We start from the raw sequence: 21,364 nt of genomic DNA, 5'->3' as shown, positions 1-21,364 counted from the left end.
CTGTGGCAAGCTGAGCAGGCCCTAGCCAGCTGGGGAGGACTATCCTCAGAGGGAGGCAATTGGAAACCCCCTCTGAATACCGCTTACCATGAAATCCCTATTCATAGAGTAGCCATAAGTCGGGATCGACTTGAAGGCTGTCCATTTCTATTTCCAGAGGTATAAGTAGAATGGCTTCCTGCCTTAAATATATGTGCCCACTCTTCAGTATAGGGCTGTGGGGTATGTGTGTGTATTTTGATCCATAACATGTACGAGTCATAATCTAAATTTGAGTTCATTTTGCTTAGGCTACTGAAGACAACGTGTAAAGTCCATTTGAAGGTAATTGCTAAAGCAAGTGCCAAGAACAGAGAGACGAAATACAAAGCTCAGTAGCAGCATTTATAAAAAACATACGAATAGTTTAATTTTTTATCAAAGTACATATTGATAATTTTAAAAATGGATATTCACATTTATATTTATGCATTGCTGGAAATGAGCTGAAATCTTGTCCTATAAAGAATTTAAAGTTTTAATAATTACAGTAATCTGGCCGAAAAGAAGCTGAATGTTGGAAGATTCAGGACAGACAAAAGGAAGTACTTCTTTACTCAGCGCATAGTTAAACTATGGAATTTGCTCCCACAAGACGCAGTAATGGCCACCAGCTTGGATGGCTTTAAAAGAAGATTAGACAAATTCATGGAGGACAGGGCTATCAATGGCTACTAGCCATGATGGCTGTGCTCTGCCACCCTAGTCAGAGGCAGCATGCTTCTGAAAACCAGTTGCCGGAACCCTCAGGAGGGGAGAGTGTTCTTGCACTCGGGTCCTGCTTGCGGGCTTCCCCCAGGCACCTGGTTGGCCACTGTGAAAACAGATGCTGGACCAGATGGGCCACTGGCCTGATCCAGCAGGCTCTTCTTATGTTCTTACGTTCTTAACTGGGCTAAATGCTTATCAGTGGAAGTTTTTCTGATTCCTCTGCTTGAAATACTACAGTTTGCAAAGCAAACTACAGCCTAGTGCACAAAGAGTAGTGTTCATCATGGAAGTACACTGATACATTTCTCTTTAGTATAGACATAATTACATAATACTTTAGGAACAGAAATGTATGGGCTTTGTTCATCTGAAAACAAACACTTGCATCCAGTGTGGGAGACAGTAATGGAAGGAGTGTTCATCACCAGTCCTTCCCATGTGATTTCTAATATTGCTAGCATGTTAAAGGATGGTGAAATGGCAACCATGCCACTCATGTAAGGGCTCCCTGGCCCTTGCTCAATGGTGGGGAAAAAACTTGAAATGATTGTTTTTCCACTGAAAACTTATTTACATGAATGCTGCTCATTTTTCACTGGATGTAAGAAGGGGGTAGCAGTTTTGAGCCTAAGGGAAAACAGAATCAAATAAGTGATAAACTATGAAAGCAGGGGTGGGGGATCTGTGGTCCTCCAGATACTGTTGGACTATATCATCCCTGACCATTGACCATACTGGCTGTGGCAGACAGGAGTTGGGAGTCCAAGAACAGGTGGAGGGCCACAAGTTACCCATCCTTGTCCTAGAGTCTTTCATAAACCTTTTTCAGCATAAAAATTCAATTTCTTGTCCCTTAATGTTTGTGGCACTGCTAAGCAACTACTGAGCTATTTCTAGAAAGCAGCACTTGAGATGAATCAAGGATAGGACGATGTTTAAAAGTGCACACAGCAAACCTCTCAGAGTCATCAGACTAGCAGGTTAGGTTAGCTATGTGTATGACAAAGCATCATTTATTGGTCTCTTTTCAAGTTTTGAATATCAGAAATCCAGCCAGGCTCAATCCAGCAGGGTTCTGCTTCGTGCCAGCACCCTGCACCAGTTCAAACCACATGTGCTCCCCTTTCTTAAGCTCCACGAGTGCAAAAGTAGTCATAGAACCTCCGGTTGCCTTTTTCTTTTTATTGCTGATAAGCGTCATTCTTTGCCTGCTGCTAAAAACCAGTTGCCCCAGGGCAGGTCCTGGCACCAGCTCTACATTGATAGCAACCATATAAACACCACTGTGAGGGGACTTGAAGTAACCATGTTCAGGAAAGTACCCTCCTCCATAATTGAGATATGTTTCGTTGAGGCTTGGTGCTTCCCTTCCTTCTGAATATCTCACATAAAATGCCACAGTTGTACCTGGATGGAGAAAGAAGAGATTGCATACAACACAGGATTCCACAAAATCCCTACCACGTTTCTAAGTTATCAGTAGAGATGCCTCCAAAGTTCTCCCAAGCCAGACTTCGAAATCAGTTTAAGGGGCTTGTTAAGTCCATCACGAAAATGAGGTGAGTGTTACAGTCCCCCAAATTCTTCACTGCTTGGGTATTGATTTCAGGTGAAGAATTCCTGGCTTCACCCCAGCCTGTTCCTGCTGCCTTTTCCCCAGGTTCCAAAACCATCTCTGCCCCACGAATCCCAAAATCCCCCCCTGCTACTGAGATGAGGTTAAAGGGAAGTAGCTTTGGGGGCTGGCTGGCTGAGGCACATGAGAGCAAAGGAAGGCTTTCCCCCTCCTCCTCCATGACTGGGTACTTGAGGGGTTATTGGAGCTGTAGTTGCTCTGAGGTCTACAGGAACTGGAAGAATGACATCTTCTGTCATCCATGGCCCTGTGTTACACTGTTGGATCGGATGGAGGAGAGAGATGGTGTGTGCATTGCTTGGGGACAGTGGGGTGGTGAAGCCACCTTACCAAATCAGGTTGACTAAAAAATGCATGGGTTTTCTAGAAAACAAGCTGCCCACCCGACGCCAATCTGAGGACAGCCTCAGAGGACCTTCCTATCTCTACTTCTTTGTAAGGCAGGGATCTCAAATACAGGAAGACAAACAAAATGGATGATACAGAGTTGCAGGCCTTGTGGGCATATACCCTAGACTGAGGCTTAGCAACAGATGCTCATGCTAATATGGTGGCCATTTTGAGGTGCCCTCCAGAATTCAGGATGACTTGTCAAGTGCTGTAGGGAAGTGCTTCTTGGAAGCCCAGTGTTGTGCATGGGGCTCTCGATTCAGTCTCCCTCTGTGAGATCTAAAACTCAAAAGTATCTTCTTGCTAATCTAGAACATACACATGAAGATTTCAATATGTATGTATTATTAAGAAATACACTCCACTCTACAAGCAGGGCACTAGTAATAATGCACAGAAGTCCAGTTTCTGTAGTTTTCTTGCATCCCTTTCTATGCAGACAGGCCTTTGGAGCTGTTTTTCCATTTTAATTAGCCAATCACTTTAATGGCTATCTATTTTTATTTTTCTAATGGTATATTATGTTTTAACATGTTGCACCACCTTGATCTTTTATGGTGGTACAGAAATGCTTTTATAGATAAAAACAAATCCCATCCAGTGTACTATCTGCCATTATATATCATGAGCAAAAAGATTTTGACTAGGTGGGGCACAGAGTCTATTGCATGGGTCAATGGGAGAGGAATAACAAAAAATGGAGAGTGTAAAATAGAATATACTGGGCTTTTCACATTTCTTGACCGGCTGGGTTAACTAACCTACATGCCAAATGTCTGGTGTGTGGGACATCCTTTATGTACATTTAGTTAATGACTTGCTGTATGGTTCTAATCCTAATTAAGTGCCAGCATTCTGGTTCCATCTGAGTTCCAGAAGAGCCTTTTGTACAGGCTTGTCATGTCCCAAAATACTTCCCAGTGCTAAAAAATGAAAAATGGATCAGAATCTCTCTTCCCAGCACATATTTCATCTATGCATTGAGACCTCTCAGCTAGCCCTGCACTGCACATGGAAACGGAAGTTTGACTATGCTACCCTGAAGCTCCCGGATTAAACTTCCTACCTAGGAGTTTTACTTCCAGTACCGTATAACTCTATTTCTCAGTGTCATTAGTGTCATGTGCACTAAGATAATTGACTCATCCACACTACATTCTATACTACATGTGATTTCTGCAACCATCACACCATATGGGAAGTTGCCATGTGCTCAGCACACCCATCCTACCCCCCCCCCGGTATTCCTGATTGAATCAGCCATTGTTAGGAACCCCTATCTATCCACACCTGGAAGGATATCCTTGTCCTCTTTCCCTGAGATCCTCATATTCCATCATGGCAAAGGAGTGGGACATCTCTGCCATGTTCCTCAAAGTCTTCTCTATGTTTCTTTCTGCCTCTCTCAGCATCCTTGGCTCAGGTTCTTCAGCCCCAAGGGAATGAACATGTGGCACAATCAGATGGTAGAAGTCCCAGGTGATAGAGTAAACTGTACCAGTGTACCTAGACAGGGGTGTGTGTTGCAATTTTAAGTCTCCTCTACATAAAATCTCCCTACAAGTAGCAAGAAGAAATGTAGCCTAGCCCTTCTTACTGTGCTAGTTTCTACTTATAAGGTTTTTCCCCACATAAGGACACATTCAGAAGTACATTCCCCACATGCAATCTGAAATGGTACTGTCCAATCTATTTATTTAGCTTCTGTCAATGAAACTCAACCCAGATTATACAGAGCTGTCAGGTGGTTTCTCATCCAGGCACACAACAGACCCAGATCTGATTAGTTTTAGCAAGGTGGCTGTATCACATGCCCTCATCACCCATCCTTAAACTGTGACTGGCTAGGCAAGGGGAAGGGTGAGATGCTGGAAGCTACTATATTGTATAAAAACATAGGAAGCTGTCATATACTGAGTCCAGTCCATAGGTCCATCTTGCTCAGTATCATCTACACTAACTGGCAGTGGCTGTCCAGGGTTCAGACAGGAGTATCTCCTAGGTAGATAGGAGTATCTACCTAGAGATGCCAGGGATTGAACCTGGGACCTTCTGCATGCAAAAGCAGATGTTCTACCACTGAGCTATAGCACAACTACCTCATAGTTGCAAGAGGGATGCCTGCCTATTGTTGTTTTCACACATCCCTAACACGGTCCCAGCTCTGAAAAGTTTTAAACACTGTTCTAGACTACGACTCTGGAACCAATAACTGAAAACTGCTATTCTGCCAGGAGATGGCGCTACAATGCAATTCAACAAAGCAAAACAAGTTTAGAGAAACCAACTTTGAGCTTCATGTCTCTTTAGAACAAACATCTGTGAGTTGTGTTTTTAGCCACTCTATATTTACATAAGTGAGTATCTCTATTCACCTCTGCCTCTCTCTCAGTAAGAAGGTTCAAACACTGCAGTGGAAACTAAATTAAGGCTCATTTAGATATTTTTTCTGATAAGGTTTTTATATACTCTGCATTGCCCCCCTCTATACCTAGTATAGAGGGCTATTTGTGAAACTTCTTAGAATACATTGTGTCCTTTTGTTCTACACCCATCACAGGTGACACAAACCCATCACTGTAAGCCACTTCTAAATCCCATTGATTTCAGCAGCAGAGCTCCGCACATGGCTTGTTCCACTCCTACAGAAGAGGGAATTTCATCAACTATTAAAGACAGGCTCCTCTCTTTCTTTCTGTGCATTGGATTAGCTTGATTGTTAGAGCTGCAGGAGTTGGCAGTTCTACCTGTCACTCTCCAGGTAAATTCTAGTTTAAATTGAAAGTACCCATTTGTTGATAAGATCCAGCTTTTGAAACTGCTGGCGTTGTAATGGCCTTGTGCCTTTGTAATGACATGTTCCTTAAAACTTTAGAGCACAATGAACTCTGTATTCTCTTTTGCACTTATTGACAGAATGTGGCTTGACTTGAGTCTAGAAACTCCCTAGTCAATAGTTCAAAATGAGTCTAAGAGCAAGTACATGGAGATGAAATGTGAGAGGGAAATTGCAGTTCTGTCATTTCTGTGGGCATTAAGTCCACCTGAAATTGACTAAGCTTTACTATCCTATCTCTAATTAAATGTGGACATGTACAGTGGCACCCTTAGTCTAACTGCAAGGCAGAGAGGTGATGTGTAACCCTAAGAACCCTTCTCTTGCCATAACACTATAATATGTATTAATGCAATTGGACTGTATAAGCCTTATACCAGATCATACTATTTGTCTGTCTGCCAGGGATGGGGAACCTGTGGCCTCCAGATGTTGCTGGACTACCACTCCCAGAGCCGCCACTAGGCACCGGGAAGCAGGGAAGCGGGGCAGTTGCCCCCGGCCCCACGCTTTGGGGGGCCCCGCGCTTGGCAATCTGCTCACCAGCCGGCTCTTCCCTCCCTGCCTGCTCGGCTTTGCCACGCCAGGCAGGGCGCAGCTCTTGCTCGCTGTCTTTCTCTCCACCCAGGACAGGGGCTCGCTCGCCTGCCCGCCCGCCATGCCAAAGCCGCCACCACCGCTCCTGCTGCGGTCAGCGAGTGGTAGCCGCCCTGGGGACAGCGAGCTGGACCGGCAGTCCCGGGACTGGTGCCTGCGCACCTATGGCAACTCGGCCAAGACCAAGACGGTGACCCAGAGCAAGTACCAGCGCATCGCTGAGGTGCTGCAGGGGGGAGCCAGTGGTGCCGGCGGGGGCAGCGGCGGGGAGAAAGGCAAGTTCCAGTTCTGGGTGCGCTCCAAGGGCTTCCTCCTGGGCAATGGCACGCGGGAGTCACCAGCCACGGTGGTGAAGATGGGCCAAGTGGTGGTCTATGTGCCGGTGAAAATGGGAACGGGGGCAGATGGCCTGTTGGAGCCCAAGGGCATCACTCTCAAGCGCATCACTGTGGTGGAAGATTTCTTTGACATCATCTACTCAATGCATGTGGAGAGCTCGGTGGAGCCAGGCAAAGCACCCAAACATGCTGGGCAGAAGAAGACCTACCGGGCGATTGCTGAGACCTATACCTTTCTTCCAAGAGAAGCTTTACATATATTTGTAAATAAAATCAATCAATCTCTCTCTCTCTCTCTCTCTCTCTCTCTCTCTCTCTCTCTCTCTCTCTCTCTCTCTCTCTCTATATATATATATACGGAGAGAGAGAGAGAATGTGTGGGGGGGCAACTATGCTTCTGCCCCGGGCCCCACACATGCTAAGGGCAGGCCTGACCACTCCCATCATCCTTGACCACTGGCCATGCTGGCTAGGTCTGATGAGAGATGTAGCCCAAGAACATCTAGAGGGCCACAGGTTTCCCATCCCTGGTCTAGCCTAGTAGTGCCTATTCTGACTGGCAGCTGCACTCAAGCAGAGGCCTTTAACATCACTTGCTACCTGTTCCTTTTAAATAGAGATGCTGAGGGCTGAATCTGAAACCTTTGGCATCCAAAGCAAGTGCCTTACCACTGCGCTTCCCCTTCCTCCATTGGTTCCCCTGACTGCCCTCCTCACTTCCAGTTCCACAGTGGGAGAGGTAGGGTGGGAGAAGAAGGTGGATGAGGGAACAGATGAAGGAACAGAGCAGAAGAAGCTGCAGCTGTGAGGATAAACAAGTCTCCAGAAGCCTGCAGCACAGGAGTATGGGGAGGGGGGAGAGGAAGGGAAACTGCTTGCATGGGGGAAAATTGTTAGCAAAAAAATGCCCAGCAACAAATGGGTTAAGCACTCCTTTTCTCTCTCCCCACCCCACCCTACTCCTCTGGTCAACACTTCAGCCTTCAGAAGTTGCTTTTCTTTTCTTTTTTAAAGAGTCTTTGTTGGACACTTTGGCTTGCAGCATGCAGTTTGCCCCTTTGAGCCCCATAGCTTTTGAATGGAAATACTTCCTTTCTGGATTACCACAACTTGACAATCCTACATGCAAATCCATTTCACGGTGTGTAGGCAACAGGACAAGTTCTCCAAACAGCAAGGGTGGCAGAGGCTAGTGCTATGTCTTAAGGTAAAGAACACTTACATTTGTTTCCAGTGGCTTAATAAGTAAAAAACAAATGCCACAACGGAAACACAGAACCTGACACACAAAAATGGTAGGGCGATTTCAGAATAGGCCAATGCCAAGAGAGCATTTTATTTATGGGGGCACAGAGCTGCAAGCTCTCAGTCTGGAACTCTGGCTTGTTTAGAGTGAGAGGATGCAGCCACCGTAACTTAAAAGGTGGTGAACTCTCCTTTGCTGGAGGCATTTAAGCAAACAGAAATTCAGTCTGCTTGAGTGATTGAGATACTCACAATTTTTAAAATTTGCTTTTGTCATGTTGCACTTTTGTTACACTTATTCGTTTATATGTTGTGTGCGAATTAATTCTATTCACACTTTTTGTACATCACCCTACAACCTTTTGATGAAAGGCAGTTAAGAATTTTTTTTTAATGAAATAAACTGTAGAACAGCCTTCTCCAACCTGGCTGGAGCTGATGGAGTTGTAGTCCAAAGCATCTGGAGGTTGGGGAAGGATTGTTTAGAGCAGCCTTGTCCAACCTTTGGGCCACAGATGTTGCTGGACTGCAACTCCCATCAGCCCCAGCCAGGATGGCCAATGGTCAGGAATTATGGGAACTGTAGTCCAGCAACATCTGTGGCCCAAAGGTTGGACAAGGCTGCTTTAGAAAATCACAATGAGATTATTATAGGGAGTTGTTGGAAGAAAGGTACCTGTCTCCAGGATCTCTGTATGTATCTTGTTTCTTCCATTTAAAGTGCCTTCTCTACGGTTGTTGGCCTCTTTCTTGTCTCTCAGTTTTTGCCCCTCCTGAACTTGAAGCTGCTTCCTCATCCTTCTGCCCATCAGTGACTGAATCTTTGACACATCCAAACTTAAATTTACAGCAGCTAATTCTTTGTTACTTCCAAACAGCATTTGAAAGACCTGTAGATGCTCTTCAAATCCTTGTTGGGCTGATGCAAGGTCTTCCCTCAAATTCTTCACTGATACACTGAGTGGTTCCACTAGGCTGTCTATGGTGTGATTACAGCAGAAAGCAGCATAATCCCTCTGCAACTCATATTTCTTCATCTCCCTGCTGAGGTGCCCAATCTCTTTCTTTAGAGTCATGATATCATGATATGCCGGATTATCCAGGACATCCTCCACGGAAGCTTCATGGTTTGGCTCCATGTGTTCCACTCTGCTACGTTGGGTGGTGACCTCTTGCATGGCGTCCTCTATTTGCTTTTCAACCACAGGATGCTTAAGAGGTTTGTGGACATTGGGGTTGTTCTCACGATCCAGCCTCTCCAAAGAGTGAATTCTCTTCATAAGAGATTCCAGGGTAATATTTTGCTCCGTGAGATTGTCTGAGATTATTCTAACAGTCACTTGAAGTTGCTGTATGGGGGACAGTAAGGTACTAGGTTCTAAGTCTTCCGATAAGACTTCCATAATTTCTTCTCCAAGCAAGGCTTCTAGTGCTATCTCATGTCTCATTGCATCAACTAGCAGAGAGTGAAAAGAGCTGTTGAGATATTTGATGTGTCCATGCATCTTCTCATCATTTTTGTTCAGGATGCCAATATTTTCAGACAACCTTTCAGTATGAGACTTGAGAAGGGACATGCCGCCTTCCAGCTTTCGGCTCTGTTCTTGCTGGAAATCTAGAGACTGATATATAAGGGGGAAAGCTGCAGCAAGATCTTTTAAGCGTGCCTCAAGTTGCTTCATTTCTTCTCTGTTGATCTGAGTGATGTTCGCTTGATCTTCCATATCAGTGCCTGAAGGTGGTAGTTTTTCACAATGACATCCTTTCAGAGACTTCTGCAGGTCCCGATGGCCTTCTTGAATATTTGACAGAGTATTGTTTAGAGCGAGAATCTTCCTTTCCAGGTCTTCTCTGTAGTCCTCTATTGTAAGACTCATTTCCATTAGCTCGACTCTGAATTCTTCTATTTCACGCTTTGAGTTGGCTTTCAGGTTCTTAATAGAATCAGTTAGTATTTGGTAGTCCTCCTCAGCCTCATCATAAAGTCTTGCAAGCTGCTGGGCATGTCTTGCCAGGCTCTGATTGAGAATCTGAATGTCCCTTTCAGTAAATGCCTCATTTTGGCTGCCAAATTGGATAGGGGACGGTGCTAGGTTTCTGTTCAGGGTCTCTAGCTCATCTTGAAGCTTGTTTTGCTGTTGTCTCAGATCTGCTATGCTATTGTTTAAGGCCAACAAATATAAGTGTTGTATCTTATGGTGCCTCTTGAGCTTCAGATCAGTATCTGCTTTGATCATGGTGAGATTGTAGTGTATGGCAGCCTGCTGGAGGTGTAAATGACTATCTATTTCGTGCTTCATCTGGTCCACCCTCAAAACATTAGCTTGAACCTTGGATTCAAATTTTGTTCCCAACTCTTGAAAATCTTTCTTGGGCACAATGTTTTCTTTGAATCCCTCTATACGTTTCCGATTGGCCTCAACATTCTGTGAAAGATTTTTCAGGGTGGCAGAAAGATCCTGTAGACTTTTATTGAAACTTGCCCAGACAGGGTTCAGATGCTCCCTTAAGAAACTCTCCACATGGGGAAAGAGCATTTGCTGGAGAAACTGCTCATGTACTTCTGAAATGCAAATAAAAACAATCCCAGATAATATGAGCATTTGCTTAATTAGGATTGTAGCCCATCCATTCCTGAATGCTCAGGCCAGCTCAAACACTCCCCCAGTTAAACTGAATAAAATTAAAGTATAAGAACACAAGAACAGCCTGTTGGATCAGGCCAGTGCCCATCTAGTCCAGCATCCTGCTCTTACAATGGCCAACCAGATGCCTATTGGAAGCCTGTAAACATAACCAAAATTTTCTCACCCTTTGCCAACATAACCTTGATCTTCCCATGGCCCACCCCAAGCAGCAAGTCTCATAACGCTGACACCACATCTTCAGGCCTAGAAAGAATGCCAAAACTGAGATGGAAGCAGGCAACAGAAACAAAGAAGGCTGCCACACACACAAACAAATCCCAAAGGGACCCCCCCCCAAAGTGCTAGAAAATGTCTTCAGTTAAAACATACCCATACACACCACATTACTTCTGGAAACTACAAAACATGCACAATCATTTTAAAACAATCTATAATCCATTTCTAGGTAACATGGAGTATTTTCATAGCAATGACTGTTTGTAAAATGGGTGTGCATATTTCTGTCATTCCCTTGGAAAGATCAAGTATGGGCCCAAAACACACTGGGCATTTAAAAACGAAATGCATTCGAGATATTTACAAGCATCTTGCTCCAGGATGGGCAAGCATCTGCAGAGAACATCTCTCTTCACACAGAGCACGAGCTGGACTGGTGTATGCCTGTGCCTTTAAAAGCAGCTGTTTGAAGGGCACATGTGAGCAGGTGAAACGTTCACGGCACAGAAGTGAACATTACTGTCTATTAACGTCTGCACATCAAGTTCTTCTCAGAGGCACAGCTACTGGGGCTAGCTGAAATGCTGGCAGCCCTTATCATGCCCTTGTTATCTGGACCCGATGCACAGATGACACCATTCAGGGGGCACTCTCAGTGGATCTCAGAGAATGAGATGGGACAAAGAGGAAGAGGTGGTCCCTCACATATGTTGGGCCATAAATGATAACCAGGACCTTGACTTGTGCTTGGAAAAGTACAGGGTGCAAGTTTAAATGACTAGTGCCAGGTGACTACTTCAGATGACTAGCAATTTGTTTCAAATTATTTTTAATGTTTTTTATATTCTTGTGACCCATCCTGTGACCTTCTGGTGAAGGGTGGGTAAGAAATGTTATTGTTATTACAGTATTTGTTCATGGCAGTTTATCCCCATGAGGAGGCAGGTCACATGGCATTCTGCACCAACTGAAGCTTCTGAATTGGGTTCAAGTACAGCACATTGCAGCATCTGCTAGAGTTAATGAAACATTTCCTTACTTGCTACAAAACAGCCTATAAAGAAGGTCGGTGATCATCCCTCATATTGCAGATGAGGAGATGCGGGCTAAGGTTAAGAGACAATGGCTTGCCAAATGCCACCTTTTGACTTAACGGCCTGATTGACTCATCCTGGCACTTGACCCGTTTCCTTAACCGCTACTGTGTAATAAAATCTCAGATTTGTATGTATTCAGTTGTTTCTTGGGCTTACAACAATTTTCTCAAAATACTTTCCCTCCCCCCAAAAGCCAAGATCAATGCCCCCCCCAAAATAATCAGTAATGGTTTTGTGCCCCGATGCTCCCCACATCTCTTTCCCAGGGATATAAAGTAAGCAAAAAAATGAAGACATATACTGTGACAAAATAGGAACAGAAGAGCCCTGTTGGATCAAAGTAGAGGGCTAAGTCCAGCATCCTGTCTTCAGCAGTGCACACCATGGGCAGGGCAAGCAGGATAGAATGATTTACTTCTTACAATTTAATCCAACCCTTCTGTCAATGAGCTCAGAGTGACAACATACATGCTCAACATATTCTCACGCACACATTTTATCATCACAGCAACCCCATGAAAAACAGGGACTGGCTCAAGATCATGCAGTGATCTGAGCTGGGAAGGAGATCATGAAGCAGATTAGTATGGCCAGTAATTTTGTGAGTGCACGTGGGATTTCAAAACTTATAAACACAGGTATGTCTATGAGATAGACCATCCATGGATCACTCACATCAAAGTTTCATAGGGTTCGTAGATGTTTCCATAGGGTTCAAATAATCATAGGGTTGGAAGGGACCTTAGAGGACACCTAATCCACCCCCTTGCTCAAAGCAGGATCTGCGATGCAGGATCCAACTGCAGCATCTCACCCTGACTGATGGCTGTCCAGCCTCTGCTTAAAACCTCCAGTGAAGGAGAACCCACCACCTCCCAAGGCAGGCTGTTTCACTGCCAAACAGCTCCTACCACAGGACATGTTTAGCTGAAATGTGGTTCCCTGTAATTTCCAACCACTGACTCTGTTTCTGCCCTTGAGCAACAGCAAACAAGTCTGTTCCATCTTCTGCATGGCAGCTCTTCAGATATTTGAAGACCTCTATCATGTCTCCTTGTACACATCTCTTCTGTGGGCTAAACCCACCTGCCCTTTCAACCATTCCTCATAGGACTTGGTTTCCTGATTCCCCACCATGCTTGTCGCACTTATTTGATTATGCTCCAGTGCATCAGTGTCCTGCATGTCACCGATTTGTGCCAGCCTCCACCCTTTTGTGGCTATGCTCTCACCTGATTGGCTGTGGTTCATTTCCCCCTGGGTGCTGCTGGTGTTATAATGAAGCACCTTCTGTAAGACTCCCAAGTTGTTTGTTGCCTGATGGAAATCGTTCTGCAGATCTTCCAGGAGTGCTTCATGGCTTTGATGGGCCTCTGTGATATCTCCTGATTCCAGCAATGAAGGCAATGAAAAGAAACAATAACAAATAAAAGCATTTTTAGTATTCCTGAGTGGGGAAGGTAGTCCCCTAAATCAGGAAACCATGACAGAGCATTGCAGGGCAGCTTTGCAGACAACTAATGAAGGGAGGGTCACCCACTTCCTGCTCCAGTTGCCTCCCAACTCTGCCCTCCACACCAGTACAGCAGACCCAGGAGAGATGGCAGGGAGATCCATTAGTGCACCATGCCAAGTTCTCCCATTTCTTTTGGCACACAACACCAAGGCAGCAGCAGAGCACAGATTTTGCACATAGAAGCTCCCAAGTTCATGAGAACCTAAAAAGGGCCCTGCTGGGTCACAACTAAGGCCCATCGAGTCCAACATTCTGTTCATAGCACCCAACCAGAAGCCCACAGGAAGCCTGCCAGCAGAAACCAAGCACTCTCTCCACCTGTCATTCCCAGCAACTGCTTTTCCGAGGCATGCTGCTTCTGACAATCCCTGCCTCTTCCAAATAAAAGGATCCAAGATTGCAACAGGGCTAGAGAAGACCTCTGTCTGAGGTATGGGAAGATCTGTCTGATTAGATATGCCACGGGCCTGAGTCAGTAGAAGGCACTCCCCTTTTATTTCCACACCACCATCTTTACCAGTTGAACTGACTTTCCAGAATGAGCAAGGAAAGGGTCCAGATCAGAAAAGGAACACTTTGTTTAGACATGGGTGTTTTGTTATTTTGGTAGCATCTTTTAGGGAGTCACAAGCATCTCCTCGTATCCCACCGGATTTTGAGCATATCAGGCCAGAGTTTCAACTTGTCTTTCTCTCCACCCCAGCCCCCCAGCATCCAAAGAGATCAGCGTAATAAGGGTAGCCATTTTCCTCCACACCTTTGTTGACTGAGGGCCAATTTCTACATTATTGACATTGCTAGAGATGAGGGAGCCCCTTCCCTGGAGGACGGGTTTAAAGAGCCCTTTGCCTATGTCTCAGAGGGTGTGAATGGCTAGGGATGGGAGAGAAAGGTGATCCAGCTCACATTGGAAGGCAAACCTACTTAATTCACACTTTCCAAAACAATGCATGAACCAAAGCACAGCCTGTGATGCCCCTGTAATGTTTGTATAATATTTATGGTAAGTGCTGGTTTCGTCGGTTAAATATGGTAAGTAGAGTGAGTTGGGAGGGGGGAGTACACATGATACAATGTTGAGGAATGCTGTGTTGTGATTGGTTGAGTGTCTGGGTGGTTGAATGTATATATAGGAGAATGACACTTGGTCAGAGGGTTCATTCTGCTTTTGGGTTAAAGAGGGTAAGGGGTGGATGTGTATTTAGATGGGTGGTGAGGCAGGTTTAGGACTAAAGTATATGAAGTAAGAGAAACTATAATAAGTTGAAGATCATTTATATGTAACCACATGCATGACAACTGAATTCAAAGTAATCTTGTTTATTCCCAGTGTTATTTAATAAATCTGTTTGGTTTAACAACATGCTTGATTCTTGGCTGGGTTCATACAGAGCAGAAGGACAGGCAGAGCAAAAACCAAAGCTGGAACCAGTATCTATGGGGGCAGCGGTGAATGGTTAGTGTATCAGCAGCAGGTATCCAAAGGCAACCCAGGGCTATAGTCTTTAAAGACAGAAAGATACGGAGGGGGGGGGTTGTGGCCTGAAAGTGTACCTAGACACTCAGCAGCAATCTGTTAGAGGAGACTAAGGAAAAGTCTCAGGGCAGCATTGCTGTCCAGTATGTCAGGTAGTGACACCTAGTGGTGGGATCGTGAGAGATCCGTGCCGGGGCCAGCGCAAGAGAGGTCTGACACAGCCATCATCCAAATTTTGCAATGCAGTTCTCCAGCCAAATAATATATACAAAAATGCATATACTAAGATAGTATGTGCATAAAAATGCACAAATGAGTGAAAATAGCATACACAAATGCATAATATTAGGGAAAATTGCTTTGCAAAAATATGCATATGAAGCAGAATTGCATTCAAACGTATGAATGTTAAGAGAAATTCACTGATGAATTGTGATGAGGAGTTAAAAAAAACCCGCAAATTTACGGAGAAATGAGCAGAACTGAATTTAAGATTGGAAAACTGAAATTGATACATTCACCCATCAGTATGAGTGGCTGATGAGCACAGGCAGTGCAGGAAGCCCTGCCAAAGCATTTGTGACTGGAGAAGATAGGGTTAAGCAGTCCTTTGGCTGAGTCTTGGTTTGTGCTAGAAAGACTGTATAATATGAAGTTGCAGAATAAAGAGGAAGGCTAGGCTCAGGAGCAATTTGGGGGCCTGATGGCAAGCTCCTGTGGTCTGGATTGAGCCCGTAGGTTGCCAGGTGGCCATCTCTACAGTACACATTGCATAGAAGTAGATGCTAAAGTAGTCTATGAGGATTTATTATTAAAGTAACTTAAGCAGGATTTGGGGCATGTGTCCCAGCCTTTTGCAAAGATCTGTTAGACTTATCTGGGAGTATATCCTGCTGAACTCAATGGGACTAATGTCTAAGTAAGACATGCATAGGACTGCACTGTTAAACTATTTCACACACAACTATTACTTCCAATATTTTAGAGATGGCTGAAGGTGTCTAGATTTATCCATATTTAGGAGGAAAGTGAAAACCCTGGTTTTGGAAAAGTTTTTAATGGGTAACTGACAGCTTTGCAGAGGCTGATATTGTTGGTATTACTGATCTTTGTATCATTTAATAGATTGTTATTACTTTGTGGTTTTGACTCCTCTGAGCCGTATAAGGAAAGCAGTTTATAAATAGATAATGAAATAATGATGATGATGATGATAGGAACAATAACTATTGTTATTATCGTTATTATTAAAGGTAGCTATGCTTTGCATGAATAGGTCTTCTACATTGTACGTTGCAAAAATATTATGTCAAGTAACAGTATACAGAAATGCCATACAGAAGAATAAGCAGCAGATTTAATCACAAGTACAGGAACACATTATATTAATTATACTAATTGTGGGACCATATATTGAATATAAACATACTCTGACTTGAGAATGCTTCTTGTTCTTCTTCCCAGCTTGCTGGTTGAGTGGTGGATACCAGGAGAAAATTAGGATCTGCAAATGAAGTTTGGTAAGTCAGTTATTGTTCTTTTGTGGTTCAACAGAGGGAAAAATATATATTATTTTCATTTAGGTACAATCTTGATTTGGAAGATATCCCTGATATTAATCACTTCCTACTAGACATGCTGATTTATTAGTACTGTAGCACCTAATATAGAAATAATAATAATTACCATTTGAATAGTGCTTTGTGAGCACTCAAAGCATTTCACATTTGTCTTGCGAATCCTTACAACAGCCCTGTAAGGTTGGCCAATGTTAGCCCCATATTGCAACAGAGACATCTGCTTGGGTCCTGACAGCTGTGAATGGAAGGAAATTCATGGAAAGGGACTTTGCCAGCTTCTCCTGCCCTCACTTGTGAACCCCCCAAGTCTCTTGGAAGATTGGGGGGCCCTCCTGAACAGCGTGGGACTGTGTTGAGGGGGCTGTAGTGGGAATGGCAATTGCCAAAAACTGGGGTGGAGTTCCCCCCACCGCATAAGGTACCTCCACTCAGTCTGGGCCAATTCACCCCTTTCTCAGCGGCACCCCATGGCCCAGTCCATGCCGCCTGGTAGGGCCCCGAAACTCTGGAGAAGTACTTTAGGGGCACAGCTGTAATGGGGAAGAGAGGATGGCAAAATTCCTTTCCATTAACTTCCTTCCTGTCATGGTCCTCAGGATTCAAGCCGTAGCAGGTGGCCTAAAGCTATCCAGTGTGCGCATGGCAAAGTCAAGATTTGAACTGGGGACTTCCTGTTTCACAGGTCAGCATCTTAGCAACTGCTACACTAGCTCTCAGTGTGCTTTCTTTCTTTCATTTTTCTTTCAACGATTTACACCCTGCTTAATCACTAAAGACCCTCCGTGGCGCAGAGAGGTAAGCGGCGGTAATGCAGCCAAAGCTCTGCTCATGGCCGGAGTTCGATTCCAACGGAAGGAGGAAGTCGAATCTCCGGTAAAAGGGGTCGAGGTCCACTCAGCCTTCCATCCATCCGTGGTCGGTAAAATGAGTACCCGGCATATGCTGGGGGGTAAAGAAAGGCCAGGGAAGGAACTGGCAAACCCACCCCATATATACGGTCTGCCTAGTAAAACGTCGCAAGACGTCACCCTAAGAGTCGGAAACGACTCACACTGTAAGTGTGGGGACACCTTTACCTTTTAATCACTAAAGTACCGCCATCACATCACCTCTTCCTTGCTTAAAGAAAAATCTCTGAAAAACAATGCATATATATATATATTTAAACGCATGCTTTAGTCTAGAGCAGGAGCGGGAAACCTCAGGCCCAGGTGTCAGATGTAGCCCAATAGACTTCTCTGGCCTTTGGGACTCGCCTCCCCAGGCCACACCCTTCTCTGGTCCTACTTAGCACCCTCCTTGAGAGCTTTCAGCTGGCTGGAATGTGTCTTACTTGCCTGGAAGAAGGAGGGAGAGGGCTGGGTGTAGGAATGTTTGGCTTTTGCATGGCTGGAACGTACCCTGCCACCCACTTTTGTCTCTGGCGCCACTGGCATGTGGCCCTCATAAGGCTGCCAATGAGGGATTACGGCCCTCAGTCTGAGAAAGGTCTCCTACCCCCAGTCTACAGGCTCCTTTTGACCTATGAGTTTATCTTCATGGCGTGGTTACTTCCTGTGCTTCACATGAAACATCAGAGTCCCAGGGCACAGGAGGGGACTGCACTGCCCTGTTCTTTCTCACGCCAGTGTCACCCCTTCTGTAAACTTGGGCAACGTCTCACATGGAAAGGAGCTTGTGGTGGACTTCTCCCTGTCCTAGAGATGGCGAGAAATTCAATTTTGTTTGCATTTAAATGAAAAGCTACCTAATCCGCATTTTTGGAAACAATATTTATTTATTATTTATATATTTATGATATTTATTAGTCACTTTTTTCTAAAATGGAACTCAAAGCGAATTACCCCCCAAAAAATTGTGCTCAAAGTGGCTTATGACAAAAGCAAACAACAATTACAGAAACAATTTCATAATAAAATAATACAACAGCAGTAATAAAACAATAACAAATGTCACAGCAAACACAAAAACCTTTTCAATACTATAAGTATAACATTACATTCTTTAGCAGGCCACATTACACCTCTTGGCAATATGGCAAAAATAAAAGGAAATTAAGACAGTTTCAGCTTTGCTCCTAGAAACACCCCACCCGTGATGTCTCACTCCTGCAGCCACTTCTCGCAAGCCCTCCAAAGGCCGGAGGTAGTGGGGTAGCTGGAAACACCAGGTTCATGATTTTATGCACGGTAGCTCAGACAAGTCCCATCATCTTCCAGAGAACTTGCCATGTTGATCATGATATGTGAACCAAATCAAAATTGGCAGTTGTCCAACTAATCAATGTGTACAAACATGCTTATATTAGGGGAAAGGTTGCATGAAAATGCACATGTTGGTGAAAATAACATACAAATGTTTGGAATCATTGCTCACCAAAACATGTACATGTCAAATCTGCATACAAAAATGTGTTTATCAGGAGAAATTCACACTAAAATGCTGAGGACTTTTCATGAGAATGTTTAAAAAACTTTGCGAATTGCTGCAGAAATGTGCAGAACTGAATTTACAGTATGGAAAAAATGGGAAATGGAGAGATAATGAAATTGAGAGGTTTACCCTTCCCTGTTCCACATGAACAAGGCTCTCTGCTGTTACCTTTGGAGCTCGGTAAGCGGGCAGGTTGTGCTGCAGTGACTCCCATGCCACACAGGTAATGTCATAAAGTGCATTGGAAAAATAGGTAGACCCAACAAGCCTGGTCCATGCCCAGCACAAGCTGTGTGCATCCTATAAGGTACCCCAAAATATGCTGTGGGATATCCCTACAGAGGTATCCAGCCTTTACATTTATTTAGCTTATGACATTTCTTACCATGATATTCACAATTCTTCCCAAAATAACCAGGGCAACACTTCCACTGCAAAGGGTTTATGACTTTTTGTTTCACCTGGTAGATAGGCTTCAAAGCTGCTCTGTACCTAGAGAAGGGAGGAAAGACACTTGAGGGGTAACAGGCAGACAAAATCTTAGATGTCAACATGGGTATTTTGATACCCTGACTTCTTAATAAAGAAATATGCCAACCTCGTCTATAGGGGATGTACAGGAGTCTTTGGCTAAGAACCTAATCAGGCTTGTAACCTACCCTTTCTCTGCCCTCTAGGAGTCTCCTGAAGAGCTGAAACAAACATTCACATTTTGAATGTGAAACTTTACCACACAAACTTTTAATATTGAGTTCAGCACCATCAGTGGCCTTGCTGGCAACTCTTGATATGAACATTCACAATCTGTCACAAATACAAAATGCCATTGCATGCCACCTTATCGTTTAATGCCAGATATTAAATGCTATTACATGTCAACTATCCAAGAACATAAGAAGAGCCCTTCTGGACCAGGCCAAAGGTTCTCACAGCGGCCAACCAGGTGCCTTTGGGAAGCCTACAAGCAGGCATGAGCACAATAAAGTCCTGTGCCTTCCTCCCTGAAATAGACCATCAGGGTGACATCCGCAACACTTTCTCCAAGTTTCAAGTGTGCCCATGGGCCCCAAAAGGTTGGAGACCCCTGGTCTACTTTGGCTGGCAGTGGCTCTCCAGCAGTTCAGGCAGATGGTCCTTCTCATCACCTGCTACCGTATCCTGTTAATTGGACATGCCTGGGATTAATCCTGGGACCCTCTATGTGTAAAGCATGTGTTTGACCATTGAGCTATGGCCCTTTGCTGCTTTGCTGCAAGATTGCCGTATGCAGGGTTGGTTCAGTCATGGCCTCAGTGCACACATCTTCAATACACAGGCCTGGCCAAAACACTGGCAAAAGATAAGATGGTGCCCCCACCCACCCAGTTCCACGTCCAGAAGCCAGCTGGAGTAGCAATAGAATCTTTCTTCAACACTGGTCATGGGGCAGCAGGATAGCATACAGGGCACAGAGCACACACACCTCTGTCCTCCAGCCTCTCATCACGGTCCACCTCCCCAGCATCTGCCACCTGAGACAGCTGCCTCACTCTGCCTATTACAGAACTGGCTCTATAAATGCAGCAGATTGCAAACTGAGCCTCCAGGTCCTGCCCTAATCCACCTGCATGACAAAGCAATCAAACATGACTTGATCACATGGCAAGCTCGGTCACCTGAGTTACTGGAGTGGGCAGTTTAGGAGGGTGAAACAGAGAGAAGCTAGCTTAGTTGGGTTGGATTGGGATTTATAGTTATACTTGTGGACTGTACAGCTGCTTGGAACCAAAGCTAAGCTAAGCTTTAGAGGCAAGAGTCCAGGACTATAAGGCTGCTTTTGTCCAAGGCTGGGGAACTTCCCTGAATGATAAAGGGAGGCTGAGGGACAACACCGTGCCTTGTATCTGAATTCCTGGTGAATTTAAGGGGGGAAATGTCGTTTCATGTTTCAGTTGAGAGAGAATCTCAACTCCACTGCTGAACTCTGCTTTGAGCAAAATTTGAGAGTGTCTCAATCAAACTGGCTGTGTTGCCAGACTTACCTTCTGATTGTGGCTACCGCTAATCCAATGGTGTGAATAATGAATTTAACCAAATTTGACTTTAATAGCTGTGACATGCAGTTCACGTTTCTTCGGGCCCTGCATTTGCAATGCACTGGGCAGTGTGGTGATCTGCAAAGCAGGGGCACATCTACATTATGCTTATACCAATTTAAAGGTAATTTCTTTGCCCTGGGGAAACCCTACAAGATATAATCCCTGGGAGTCTTTTAGCGAAGCCATGACATTGAAGCCGATACATTAAACCAAAATATTCATAGTGTAGGCAAGGCCTTAAAGCTATCATGAAACCTTATTAAAGAGGAAGAGCTGTCATACTTACATGATCTTCTGACAATCTGGGGTCCCATTTGGACATGGTTGCTGTGATTTAATTACATATTTCTCTGTCTTGCAAGCAGCGATATACGTGACCAGCCGGGACTGTGTAGAGGAGCACCAGTTCCTAGGTAAGAAGAAGGAAATGCAGGAAGGAAATATGAGACTATTATTTATTTATTTATTATTTGATTTATATCTCGCCCTTCCTCCAGGCAGCAGCCCAGGGCGGCAAACAAAAGCAC

The 21,364-nt window shown here is 44.5% G+C and overlaps 1 protein-coding gene across 1 annotated transcript in view; it reads right to left on the bottom strand.

The window, feature by feature from the left end:
* Window positions 1–457: 457 nt before the first annotated feature.
* MMRN2 (multimerin 2) overlaps window positions 458–21,364 on the bottom strand; it is a 37,755-nt gene continuing 16,848 nt past the window's right edge. The window contains exons 2-7 of the mRNA XM_061635019.1: window positions 21,124–21,246; window positions 19,145–19,251; window positions 16,176–16,250; window positions 12,986–13,138; window positions 8,469–10,355; window positions 458–2,157 (exon numbers count right to left, since the gene is read on the bottom strand). Of these exons, the coding sequence (XP_061491003.1) occupies window positions 1,778–2,157; window positions 8,469–10,355; window positions 12,986–13,138; window positions 16,176–16,250; window positions 19,145–19,251; window positions 21,124–21,246 (2,725 nt within the window). The 3' untranslated portion in view covers window positions 458–1,777. The remainder of the gene's footprint in view (window positions 2,158–8,468; window positions 10,356–12,985; window positions 13,139–16,175; window positions 16,251–19,144; window positions 19,252–21,123; window positions 21,247–21,364) is intronic.

The sequence above is a fragment of the Rhineura floridana genome, chromosome 7, assembly GCF_030035675.1.
Source record: "Rhineura floridana isolate rRhiFlo1 chromosome 7, rRhiFlo1.hap2, whole genome shotgun sequence".
NCBI classification, from domain to species: domain Eukaryota; kingdom Metazoa; phylum Chordata; class Lepidosauria; order Squamata; family Rhineuridae; genus Rhineura; species Rhineura floridana.
The sequence above is the reverse complement of the archived record's forward strand: the minus strand, read 5'-3'. Positions and strand labels throughout refer to the sequence as shown.